The 14,052-nt window shown below is 42.4% G+C and overlaps 1 protein-coding gene across 2 annotated transcripts in view; it reads left to right on the plus strand.

Annotated features, from left to right (window-relative positions):
• Positions 1 to 14,052, plus strand: part of HEMGN (hemogen) — a 79,100-nt gene that overhangs the window by 60,197 nt on the left and 4,851 nt on the right. The window contains exons 2-4 of one of the 2 annotated variants that reach the window (XM_014859739.3): positions 1,913 to 2,037; positions 8,310 to 8,435; positions 10,454 to 10,547. In XM_014859739.3, coding sequence (XP_014715225.2) covers positions 1,913 to 2,037; positions 8,310 to 8,435; positions 10,454 to 10,547 — 345 coding nt within the window. The remainder of the gene's footprint in view (positions 1 to 1,912; positions 2,038 to 8,309; positions 8,436 to 10,453; positions 10,548 to 14,052) is intronic. The other variant, XM_070519155.1, reaches the window with a different exon arrangement.

Raw genomic sequence — 14,052 nt, forward strand, 5'->3', positions numbered from 1 at the left:
TTAGTAAAAATAAGTTGATTTGAAGAAAAATATTAAATAATATGGAAGATGTTATTACAAGACTATGACAAAAATCACAAAGATGGAATGTAAGTAGCTGGAAAGTTTGGGAAATAATTCATTAAGCCAAGGGATGAGGTAGATTGACTTGTAGACAGAGGAGTCTGGGATACCTGACAGCTGAAGGGACAATGGTAGAACTCTCAGAGGCTCTGGATTCTAGTTCCAACTGCCACTAAGCCTGTGTGACATTGGCTTCTCTCCCCATTTCCTTATCCATAAAATGACTCTAATGCCTGGCTTAGCTTTATTATTTGGTGGTTCTATTTTACTTGTTATTATTGAGATTATGAACAATCCTAATAACAGGCAGTAGTTTAAAGTCTGCTGTGTGCTGAATGCTTTCCATAGTCACCATTCTTAATTCTCAAAATAGTCATGAAAGGTAGGTGTTACAATGCCCATTTGATATATGAGGGAATCGAGGCTGGGATATTTTGAATAACTTGCCCAAGTTTGAGTGAACTTAGCTCTTACTCCAGAGCCTGCCTTTGTTCCTTTTAGCCTGGCTGTGTCATAAGTAGTTAATTCCTATTCACCCTTCAAAACTAAGTTCAACCTCTTCTATTCCCAGAAGACTTCTTGGCCTTCATCTCTCCATTCTGGTGAGATGTCCCTCCTCTGTGTCCTCTTAATTTTCCATGTATGCTGTTTTTTATATTTGCCTTTGCATCCTCAGCACCCTGCATAGTTTTGGGCACAGGGCAGATGGTCAACAAATTGCAGAAAGAGGGAGAGCATGAGGGAGAGGGAAAAAGGGAAGAAAGGAGACAGAGGGGATTGGAAAAGAAAATATATTGCTGCCTTATTTTATTAAATATGAAAGAGGTGGAATTGAGAGGTAGGATGGCAAAGTGGTTAAGCATATGACCTTCTAGATCCAAACCACCCAGCTTTGCCATTTACTAGCTGTGCCACTTAGGGCAGAGTTTCAATGCCTGGGCTTTAGTTTCTTCATATAAAAAATAGGAATATGAACAGTACCTACCTTAAAGATTGTTGTAAAGACTAAGTGAGTTATTATATATAAAGTGCTCAGAACAGCTTCGGGGATGTGGTAAACGGTGCTCAATAAGCGTTGGCATTATTATTTCTGTTAAATAAGGGAAAAAACTTAACATTATTATAAAGTGAAAAAAATCCATAACACTCTTCCATACATATAGAGCCTCATTTTCCCAGCTCTACTCGTTGACCAATGCCAGAGTCATTCCAAGGCAGTTATGAATAAAGAGAATTATAGCCAGAGAGTGTACAATATGATATCCTTATTTTTCCACTTCTATGGCAGCAGAATTAAGAACTTTACCTCTACTCTCAGAACATTTGGAAATACTGATATCAACATTATCACACTGTATTATACTCTAAATTCAGATTTACTTATCTACCAACCTCAATTAGACGGAGTTCCTTGAAGGAAAGGACTCTTGTTTGACTTCTATGTCTCCAATTCTTAGTAAAGGGGCTGGAAAGAAAGAAATGCTCAATAAGTGCTTGCTGAATGAATATTGTAGAAAAGATGTGTACGTGTGAACAATAAAATAAAAAATACGATGTGATATTTACCATACAAGGAGCTCAAGTCACATGTGATTATAGCTCAGAAAGGAGAGATCACTTCCAGGTAGGAAAAGGCAGAAGAACAGAATGGTTAAGTCTGTGAACTTTAGAATCAGACAGCCTTGGTTTTGAGCCCTGACTCTGACTCGTAGGAGCTTATGTGACCTTGGAATGTAACCTAACCTCTTTAGACCATAATTTCCTTATCAGTGAATTGGGATAATATTAGTTGGAAGAACTAAATGAGATAATACATATAAACTGTCAGGTGCCTATTATGTGTTTGTAGAGTGGCTAACATCTCATCATCATCATCATCATCATCATCGTCATCATCAAAGGCTTTGAGACACTCACTATCTGGATGCGCAGACAAAGGGAAGAGTACTGAACAGCCAGGAGGCATAAATAAAGGTACTGTGGGTGTTAGAAAGAGTTGAGGCCAAACAGGGAGGGCAAGTGGCCCTATTTAATTGGAATATTGGGTATTTTCAAGAAAGTAAATGGGAGAGAAGATTGGAAAGTTGGCTTTAAATGCCAGGCTGAGAAATTTCATCTTTATTCAGCAAATGATACTGAAACTTTACACGATTCTAAACAGGGTAGTGACCAGTTGAGAGCCAGCTATAGGGGGAATGTTCTGGCTGTTTGTGCAGGACGGTCGGGGAGAGCGAGAGGAGATGGAAGCAGATAGACCACTTAGGGAGCTTTTTTGACACTTCCAATGGGAAGTTGAGGTCCCTTTCTGGGATGGCAGAACAGGAAAGGAAAAGAGGGAGCGACTATGTGGGACACTGGGAAGAATGAGTGGATAGAACTATGTCCAACAGGACGTGAGAAGCAGAGTGAGGAGGTGGAGTCAAAGACAATCCTGAAGGTGTGAAGCTGGAGCATGGTGCTACTATTCTAGCAGAAAAAAGCACAGAGGAAACTGGCTTTAGGTGGAAGATATATTTGCTTTTTGCTATGCTAAGTTTGAGGTGCAGTGGGATATTCAGGTAATGAATGATATCCAAGAGACACTTGAAAACACAATCGTAGAACTCAGACAGTTATCTGTTTAGAAGATACCCGCATAGAGGTAATAGCTAAAGGTATACAGTGGGATGGACTGTCTAAGGGGGTGAGACTATAAAGAGAGTAGGATCAAGGAGTCATTCTCGGGAAATACCTCCTACATCTAGAGGAGTGAGAGAGAAGCCTGTGAAGGAGGATGATGAGTGGGGAGAGGTGAAGAACGCACCACCACAGAGGCCAAGAACAGAGCGATAGAGTGCTCAGAGGAGGCATGAGCTACAGTGAGGTCAGAGAGAGGGAGCTGAGTAGGGACCACTGGACGTGGCCATTAGGAAATCATTGATGGCTTCCAAGAGAACAATATGTGGAAGAGAAAACTAGATTGCAGATGCGAAGGAATGAAGAAGTGGTGTGGAAAAAAAGATGTAGACAGGGTACATTGTTAATTCAGGAAGTTCAGCAATGAAAGGACAGAGATGTGATGGTGGGTCAAAATGGGAGAAGAATTGTTCTTCCCCAGATAAATGACCACTCACCAACATTTCCCCAGAGATGCTTATTTGTCTATACATGAAGAAATAGAAAGCAATATTGGTGGAGGAGGCCAGAGGAGGGACTTTGGACCAAACTAGACTGAAAGTCAGGTTACAGCCATTCCGAAGTCATAGACCGTGTTATCTGGATGTGTAGAGTAGCATCTGTTTTAGCAGAGACAGAACTCATTTATCATGCATCAACAGACTGTGAGAGAGGGAAACCAGAAACTCTCCTTCTCCACTTAAGAAAACGAAGCTTGATCCACTCTTTGAAAAGAAATTAAAAGCGTTGAAAAAGTATTTTAGCAAGGAAGGAATGCTAAGAAAAATAAACACACGATATCTTTCCTTTCTTGACTTTTCCACCAAAATGCACTCTAGGAAAATGCACAGGTGCATTGTTAGAATGCTGTAATGACACTATCAACACCACCCAAGTTTATGGCACTTTGCACAGTGCGTTTCACTTTATAAGAAACGCTCATGATCTCTTTTATCCTCACGGAACCCCTGTGAGCTATTACTTTTTCCACCTTTACAAGGGAAGAAACTGAGGATCGGAAAGAATTGAGCAATTTTCCCCAAATTGCACAGTAAGGAAATAGTAGAGCCCCATATGCTTTGCTTTTTTAGTACATGTTTTCAAATACCAGTCACACAGTCTTCACAGTAGCATAACACTAGCCATGGTGTGGCAAACCAAAGTGAAGCAGGCTTCCGTTCTCCCTGGTTTCGGGGCTCTATAATTATATCAGTGTAGCCTGAAACTACCTTAGCTTGGGGGCACTTTTATCCGATCATGTTTTTGACTGAACAGTGTCCAGCACTCCCTTCTGGACCCCATTGTGAGGAGAGCCCTAGGGCAGAAGTGTGGGGCAGTGTGTTTCCTTCCCTCACACATCTGCCGGTTCAAGCAGGCCTCAGAAACGCACGAGCAAGGCCTCAATACTGAAGCCTGCCCCAGATGGGTCAGGAGGAAGCAAAGCAATTCTCTCCCCCAGCATCTAGTTTGGTCTAGTAGGAAGAAGGCCAGACTTGGAGAGTGAAGGCTCGGGTTCCCGGCTCAAACTACCAGTCTGGCTCCGTGACCTTAGTTAAATCACCCTATACTCTGAGCACCAGTGTATTGATCTGAAAAAAGGGGATGATAATAGCTGTTTCGTAAACTTGCCGTGAGGATCAAGGGAAACACTTGTGAAAGTAGGACCCTGTGCTAGGTTTAATTTGCTGCTCTAGCTGTCTTGAAATTCTGAATAACTTTTGAAGGAGGAGCTCTGCATCTTGATTTTCCACTGGGCCCTGCAAATTATGTAGCTGGTCTTGCCTGTGTGCCCTTGGCCGAGTCACTGAAACTCTCTGGGCTCCACGGTCCATAATTAATTGAATTAAGTTAATTAATCGGATTGAATTGTTAGGAAAATTCCCAATCTTTTCTCTACTTTACCTGTTAGCAAAATTTGACACTGTTGATCACTCCCTCCACCTGGAAACAATTTTCCATTTGGCTTCCAGGACACGACACTTTGCTGGTTTTCTTCTGCCTCACTGGCTGCTGCTTTGCTCTTTTCTCCATAATGTATTCATATGTCCAAAACTAAACTCCGGATCATCTCCTGCAAGCCTGCTCCTCCCAGGCCTCCTCACCTGTAATGGTAACTCCATCCCTCCAGGTGCTCAGCCCACAACCTTGTCATAGTCTTTGGCTCTTTATCTCTCCAGATCCAGTGTGTAAAGTACTCTAGGACCTGACTTCTTCACTGCTGCCACCACAGTCCAAGCCTTCCTTATCTCTCACCTGGATTACGGTGGGTCTCCCTGCTTCTACCCTGGCCCCAGTGGTCTATTCTCCACACAGTAGTCAGAATAATGCTTTAAAAATATAAGCCAGACCATGTCACTCCTCTGGTCAAAGCCATCCCGTGACTATCCATCTCCGCCAGAGTAGAAATCCCTACAGGGGGCGACAGGCTACCTCTCTGAAGCACCTCCTGCGACGTCGTCTCCTCAGGCCACTGGCAGAACCCCTCTGCCTGAAATGCCCTCCCAGACATCAGCCTGCTGCCCCTCACCTCCTGCAGTTCTGCTCAGCTTCCTCCTTCCCTGACCTCCCTATGCAGAACAGCGACCGCCATCAGCTTCCCCTCATTCCCCACTCCATCACTCCCTGTTCAACTTCCTCCAAAGCACGCGTCACCATCTGACACATCCCATATTTTATTTATTTGTTTATCGTTTCTTTCTCTTTCCCCATTAGAATATAGGGTCCGTAAGGGCAGGGACTTTTGTCTTTTACCTGCTGTATCTCCAGCACGTAGGGCAGTGCTGGTGAAAGACAGTAGACAGAGTTCTGGAACAGAGGATGGTATTACTATTATGAAGTCGCAGCCGCATCAGCTGCTCTCAGCGAATATGGTGCTTTCATAGGCTGCATGCCCGTGAAGCCCACCCTGCGTACAGGAGTGAGGGCATTTCTGGGGAAACCGCTGTGGGCCAAGCCTCCTCCAGATTATGCTGTGGAGACAGAAAGCCGACTCAGGAGTGGTAACCACCGTCTAAGAGTTTGTGGCCTAGAGGGAGGTTTCATGTATATATGCGAATACCTCCAGAACAAGGCAGCATTTGTTAAAAATACCCACCCTTTAATGCCGAACGTCTCACATTCTACTAATGACTCTAGAGTTTCTACAGAGAGAAGGGACGATGAACTCTGGCTTGTGAACTCACTCTGTGCCTACTATTTCTGTCCCAGACAAGTTCTGCTTATCACAGCAGAGACACCTTGCCTGACTTCCAATCTAGGTTGCTCCACAGTCCCGCCACTGGCCCGCTCCACCCAATATTGCCCCCTAATTAACTGTTAACTTGAGACCTCACCCTCTTAATAATCCCTCCACAATCTCCCAGATACGGGGAACATGAGGCAGGGGTGGGATCAATTTAGGAAGGTTGCAACGGGGTATAAAGAATCCAAATATTTCCTTACAATAAAGATGTGTATCTCCCTCTCAACGAGCCTGCAGTACCCAGAACTCAGGAACCACATCTGTCCATCTCTGTGGTCTGACAGCCTGGCTCAGTACACGCAGAGTGGGCACGCAGTAAGGGTTACTGAGTCGTTGAACTGGGTGTTATAAGCTCTGAGTCAGGATAATCCTATTGCAGAAGTCCTTATGCATCTTCCATAAGGCGCCCCAGAGGTATTCCATAAGGTTACTTCACTGAGCTATTATAAGAAACAACCTAACTAGTAAGAATTAAAACATTTCAAATAAAGGGGCTAATATTTAAAATGCCAGTTTAAATTATAAAACACTACTATTTTATAATTATCAAAGTTACTTTAATTTGTCTTTGATTTTTTTAAAACCCTATATCTGAAAATCCAAAAATTATCAAGAGGTAAATTACAAAGGATGCCTTCCATTCCCTACGGGACTCCTTTGAATAGGGACTCCCTGAACTTATCCGAATTTTAGACAGAGACTTACTTATGAGAAAGACTGGGGAACTGAGAAACCTAAAGCTAAAACATCAGGATCTGGTAATTTAAAACCACGTTAAGTTTTGGTGGTGGGTACTTGAGTGTCTGTTATGTAATTCTCAATACTTTTCAGCGTGTTTGAAACTTCCTTCTCTCATACATTCGTACCACATATACATTTTCATACCCAGGCAAGCTCAAGCGTAAAAGGATGACCCATCTTCTAATCAGTAAAAGGTGCTGCTGGCAATCAGTAAGGAAATCTAGGGCCGGTGAATCCTTTCCTGTCTTGGGTCTCAGTTTCTCTGTGTATAAAGTAGGGGGAAGGAGTAGATAGTCTTGGAGGCCCTTCCACTTCCAATGCCTTAAGAGTGTGGAAGTAGGGGGCGCCCATACACATTATAAAGGTTTTCTCTTTATAAAAGATTCCTTTCAGATTTTCTCTGAGTTTCTTTAGTGCATTTAAACTATGACTTGGTTTACCAAAATCTGGTTACTATATTTTTATTACTAATAAAAGCAGCAAATACTTATTAAGCAAGTTCAATATGCCAGGAACATATTAAATGCCTTATATGGATTATTTGATTTAATCATCCCAATAACCCCACCAGGGGACATGATATTGTCCCCATACTGCATGGGTAACCTGGCTCCAAGGCTCTCTAACTTGCCTAAGGTCACTGAGTCAGGGAATGTGGCGACACTGGAATTCAAACTCTATTCAATTCAATCTGTGACTCCAGAACACATTGTCAGCCCTGCGTCTCCCAGACTAGCTGCGTGTGTTAGAGGCGTCGGTTTTCCTTCCTTAGTTGAACAACCATGGTGCTCTGTGCCACTTGCCTTCACAAATGGGGTGACTGCTCAGAGATGGCATGATTCCTTTGGTTTCAACTGAATTTCTGTGACATAACGTGGTGACATTTTCATTAAGAAATGCTTTTTGCCCTTCCCTGGATTAGTAACAGTGCATTTCACTAGTTATCTTGAGTCACTTGTGAATGATCGGGTGAGCAGAAAAGGGTTCAAATTTGCTTTGAATTCCTAATTTGGTTCTTTGCATCTATTATCTAAGTCTAAAAGCATACACGGCAAGACTTTACATTATTTGCAACAGATTAAGGTGAAAAAATGCTATATGCAGGGAAACAACATAAGATTAATTTTACATCTTCATAAATTTCACATTCGTTATTTTCACTCTCACAAGAACTGTGTGAAGTGGGAGAGACAGGAATAATTTACCCACTTTGCAAATGAGGAAAACATCACAGAGACGGGAGGTTGACTTGTTCTAGGAGCTGACTAGGTCCTAGACCTTTCTGTCCCATGCCACCTCTGTATGTAAAAAGGAACATAAGACTCAGGCACTTCTGAGCAGACAGAACCAAATGACTGCGGTACTGGAGGCTGTGCCATACCAGGCTGTGGCCGTGGGGCGTCCTGGATAACTAGCCACTATGCTGGAGGAAGAGGACGCAGCACCAGCCATGCCCCTACTCACACCTGTGCAGTATGATAAAGAAAGTAGAAGTAGCCCGCCACTGTGGTCCAACCAGATAAAAGTTTTAGGCGGGAAGTTAAGTGACAAGTGAATGTGTGTGTGTGTGCATGTTTAACTGTTAGTTGCTTTTGATATTTTTTAAAAGGCTACTTGTGGAAGTCAGACCAAATAGCAGGAAGGTTTTGCAGCAAGATGGATGTGAGAAAGGACCAGTCTCGCTTGATGCTCCATCAGACACCTGATTCTCATCAAGAAGAGAGCCGTGTTCCAGGTAATGGAGACGTTAAGAGGTCCCTAGTGGCCACTAAGAGGTCTTAGTGACTTGGGAAGAATTGGGGCTATGCTTATTGTCCTCTTTTTTATGAATCTGGCCAAAAGAAAGCACATAATTGAGTACATTCATATAACCTTAGATGGGAAGAATCGGGGCTGTATAACTTCCTGAGTGACTTCTAGAGCATTTAGATGCTAAAAGCTAGAGAAACAGAAGGAAATAATAAATTGTTAATAATACATTTAAATGAAGGATCATGAAAATGTCAATACTGGACTATTGTCATAAAACAAGTACACCCATGTACTTCTACAGTGGTGTGCACTTGGTATAGTTTTTGGAAGGAGACCTGGCAACAGGCAGTAAGAACCATAACAGTGCTTGTTCTTTTGACTCATTAATCTTAGTCTTTGACTTTATCCTGAAGCAGCCTTTCTCAAAATGTTTTGTGGAACCCTAGGCCTTCAGGCAGTGTTTTTAAACTTTTTGTGCCGTGGATCCCTTTGGCATTCTGATGACCTATAGACTCCTTATTCGAATAAATATTTTAAATACACAAAATTAAATAGATAAGATTACAAAGGAAACAATTATATTGATACAGTTACCAAAATGAAAAATTGTGATATAGTAATATATGGGCTCATTTACAGATGCATTAAATAACAAGATCCAGTGGTGGGTCTAATAACCATTGTATCAAATCAAATATATCATCTCAAGTAAAGGATATTTTAAGGTGTCTGTGACAACTGTTATGTGATATGAAAAAAATCTGTGCTTTCTTTTGGTGACAGTCAGATACTGCTAAAATGACTGTGGTTTGCTACCTACCTTCATAACTGAAGGAAATGCTAATTTTAATTAGAGATTGGTAAAAATAAAGCTATAATTTCCCCCATCCAAGTTCACCATTAAGAACCTCTGTCCTGGGGCCGGCCCGGTGGTGCAGCGGTTAAGTGTGCACATTCCACTTCAGCAGCCCAGGGTTCGCCGGTTCAGATCTCGGGTGCGGACATGGCACCACTTGGCACACCATGCTGTGGTAGGCGTCCCACAAAAACAGGAAAATGGGCACGGATTTTAGCTCAGGGCCAGTCTTCCTCAGCAAAAAGAGGAGGATTGGCAGCAGACGTTAGCTCGGGGCTAATCTTCCTCAAAAAAAAAAAAGAGAACCTCTGTCCTAAGAACAAAGGTGCTGTGGTCCAAGGGGCATGCTCTATGTTTTGGGGGTCCCAGTGCAAATCTGCAATCGCACCACAGGCTCTAAGAAGTTCTGTCTGCATCAAAGAGCCCTTAACTTTTCACAAACTTGGATGGCAACAAAACCTTTTCTGGTAATACTTTTAATATTCCAAAGAACTTGGAGAAACACTATCTTAAGGAAAAGATCCAACAGAAAAAAAAGCTGTATGCATGAATATGCTTTTTATAGTTTGATCTACAATGACAAAAAATCACTGGCAAGAACCTCAATGTTCAATAGGTAGAATGACTGGGTAAATGAGAATACATCAACTTGATTAAGTATCATGTAGTTGTTAAGGTTATAGTTATGAGGACTATGTCATGGAAAATATTTCCGATATAATGTTAGGTCAATAAATGATCAAATTGTGGTATGCTATGATTAAAACTTGGTGTAATATAGGGACTGGATGAGTACGAGGAGTAAAATGAAAACAGGTTCTAACATTAAGGATGGCAGAAGATGGCTGATTTCTTCTTTTATTTTATGTTTGTATAATATGTAAAAATTATTTTGAAGAAATTAATAGGTTGGTAGCACACAATGTACAAATACTGACCTTTTCATTTAAAATATTTACCGAATGATTTATCCCAGGTATTCTCTGAAGGTACAAGGATAAATAAGACATAGTCCTTGTCCTCAAAAAGCTAGGAGAAAAACTTAGACACCCAGCATAAAGATTCTACCACTTCGCTATAGGACTCTTGCTGATAAATGCCACGATTCATCACTATCTGCTATAACTTGCATTTTGATCCTACAGAAGTCATTGGAACTTGGAGTTTGCGAAACAGAGAGCAACTCAGAAAAAGAAAAGCCGAAGCGCAAGAAAAGCAGTCTTCACAATGGCAGTTTGGGTATGGAATCCTTGCAAGGGAAAAGGAACTGATATTTATTGAGCATATGCTATGTGTCAAGTAGTGCTGAGCATTTTTATGCACTGTATTTTTTCTTTCCAACAATCCCGTAAATCAGGAGCTGTTATACTTATTTTACAATAAAAGGACACCAAGTGTCTGATGGGTTAAATCTCTTGCCTAAAGTCACAGAGAGTAAAGTGGTGGGAACGGAATTTTATCCCTGGTCTCTTTCATTTAAAGCACCAGGTAATCAAATTATCTTGTAGAGAGGCTGGTGTTCAGCCACTCTGGTAATATAAGCATGGAGCATCCTGTTGTCAGGAGTGGGAGACACCACTGAGGAAACCTCCGAGCTGGTTCTCCAAGCTTTCTATTAGTAAAATCCCTATCGAATGAGTATGATGAACTCTCCATGGACTAAACCAAAACATTGTCTGTAAATGAGCAAGGGAAGAGTCTGGGAGTTCCTACATCTCCAGTCATCACCTGTATGCCCTCTCAGGGAGGGAGCACAGGAACATGAGTGTAAGTCAGGCAGCGTCTCACTACCTCCAGTTAGAATAGGACAGCAGAGGCAGCTTGCTTGAAGAAAGAAAAGGGGAGCCCAAGGAGCCAAAAGCGCAGGATCCATCTAAGCCAGGGCACCGTTGATGCTGTGGGCAGGATAATTCTTTGTGTGGGAGGCTGTCCTATGCATTCAGGATATTCAGCAGCATCTCTGGGCTCTAGAAACAAATAGCACCCCCCCACCCCAGGTGTGACAACCAAAAATGTCTCCAGACATTGTCAACTGTCTCCTGGGGCGGGGGGAGGGAGGTAATCGCCCTCAGTTGAGAACCAGTGATCTAAGCACTCTTCTTAAGCAAGGGCATCTATCCTCGCTACGGACTGAGAAGTGTCAATTAGCTCTCATATGATTGGTGAATAGGAGAATGATGTCAGCATAATGTGGAAGTTGTGTTGATATGATTTTTCCTAGTCAAAGGAGCCAGAACAGTGGGAATAGAATTAGAACCTTTAGTGGGAAAGGAAAACGCCCTCAGCTTGGCTGCTGTATAGACAGGATCCTTTTCAGCCTGCATCCAGGGCTGTTCCCCAGAGAAGGACACCACCAGCCTCGCACAGCTCTCCCCAGGTGGCAAGTTGCACTTCCTCCTGCGCCCAATTTAATGGCAGCCCCGCAGGCTCAGAACACCACCCTATTTGCATGATCTCAGCGGCTGCAAGCCTGCATTTACTACACTGTTGCTTTTGTGCACTTTTCCTGTCCCCCGAGGCAGCCTCCAGCCACAGCCAGCTGCTTGTCTGGACTGTCCAAGTGATCTCCCCAGCTACTAAGTATTGTTTTTGTTCGTGTTAGAAAGTTGCATAGGTTTTGAGTCGTTTGCCCCAACTCTATTTTTGCCTCATAAGCACCGTTCATTGTTTTAGTGCATGAGTTTGCAGAAAGTGAGGTTTTTCCAAAATGTGTATACTCTATTATAGCCGAAACTTCTGTGCTCGGGTCCTGTGGCAGGTGGCTCTGTTGCAGAGTATCCCATTAGCTCCCGTATTCCACACAGGCCAGGCAGCTTCCTGACCAGCGCTGGGCTTCCCAAGTGCCTGCTACAGGGGAAGCGCGCACTCTTGCTCTGTCACTTTGCGTTTCTCACTCTTCATTTAGAAACTGGTCTTTAGGTTTGCGTATCAGTCTCTTTGAGCTGGTTGATGAGCTCTGCGCCTGATAAATGGAGCTAGTCTCAGTGTGCAGACAGAATTGGGTTTCGGTGCTTGCCGGGCTGGGTGGCCAAGGCTGAGGAGGTCTCTGAAGTAGATGACACCTTGATGAGCCTCTTGACAGCCGGCTGGCCTTGCCCTGGTGACGCATTTCTTCTATACTACTGAGGGCATTCTCACTACAACATCCCACCCAGTGAAACCTTGGTAGTTGCAGAGAGAAGCGGCAGAGTGGACTGGGGGAGAGCCTGGCTGTTAAAGCTGCAAGGACTAGATGAGAAGCCTGACTCCCTGCTGCCTAGCCACTTGACCCTGGACGAGTTACTCAGCCTCCCGGAGCCTCAGTTTTGTCATCTGCAAAATGGAGATAATAATAGTATCTACCTCATAAGTTGATGTGAAGATTATGTGAGAGAACAGAATAAGTAAATTACTTAAAACAGTGCCTGGCACATAGGAAGCACTGTAACTGTTTCCTTTATTAGTACAAAAGCACTGATTTATATTTGGATAATTCATTCATGTAAGTTATCCTCTGCGATTCTTGCAACAACCATACGAGGTTGGGCAGATACTATTTACTCCATTTTTCCTGTGAAGAAACCAAGGCACAGAGAGGTTAAGTGACTTGCCCATGATCACATAGCTGATAAGGGACGGAGTACAGATTAAATTGTAACCCACAGAGATATTTTTATATCTTTTGAAAAACTACTGGGAAGAACATGGAACATTATATTACTCAGATTCCCTCACATAGAGATCTACACAATAAATCATTTAGGATTTAATATCTAAGAAAAGACGTGTTTCCTGAAGAATTCAGACATATATTTTTTTAATCTGACAATAGGACTTTATCATCTATCTGTTACCTTGGTTACCTGGAGTTAAACTTCAAAATGCCGAGGTGCCATACCATCATTTTTAGATTACCTTTTCTTCTATATTACTTTGCATATTTATTTTTGACTGTCCTGTGACATATATAGCTTTTTTATATTGACTTCAAACTGGTTTTGGTAAGGCAATCTTATAAATTTTTAATTCTGAGAATTTTCGAACATACACAAAACTAGAATAGGGTACATATTTTTTAAGTGTGCAAGGAGCTATGAGCACTGCAAAAATATAAGAGACACTGGTTTTCTCTCTAAAGAATATTCAGTTTACTGAAAGAAATAAGGTTTCTCCAGAAATAACTACAGTATGAGGCAGCCTCTGATCATGCCTTGAGCATGAGCCTCAGGATAAATCATATAGGAGCACCAAGCAGGGAGCACATTTCAGCCCTGTGGTAAGAGACGGCTCCAGGAGCAGGTAGCATCGAACAGAATTTCAGTAGGTTGAGAGAAATGATGAAACACTTATTTATAGTACCCCCTTGGCCCATCTGTATTAGCCGTCTGTATTTGGTTATATTTGCAGTACCTAACAATTTGTCATTGGCTGCAATTTCCATGTATATCCTTTCATCTTTTAGATCGGTAATCTAACTATTAATCTGGAGTAGGTATAATACAGCCACTCATGCCTGCCCACCAGAACTTCAAGAAATGTTTTTGCAACTTTTGACCCAGCTTAAAGTATATCTCATTTGCCGTATGTTGTAGCTACTTAGCATCCTTTATACAAGACACTGTATGAGATAAGCAAGCCATATACATCATCTGCCTGCAGGCTGCCCAGACAAGGAACCGTGCCTGGATCAGGGATCTAGAAACGCAATTGTATCAGTTTACCCAGGGCACAGTGGGACTAACTCACACAGACTGACCCAAAGAGC

Source organism: Equus asinus, chromosome 10 (genome assembly GCF_041296235.1).
Source record: "Equus asinus isolate D_3611 breed Donkey chromosome 10, EquAss-T2T_v2, whole genome shotgun sequence".
In the NCBI taxonomy this organism is placed as follows: Eukaryota; Metazoa; Chordata; class Mammalia; order Perissodactyla; family Equidae; genus Equus; species Equus asinus.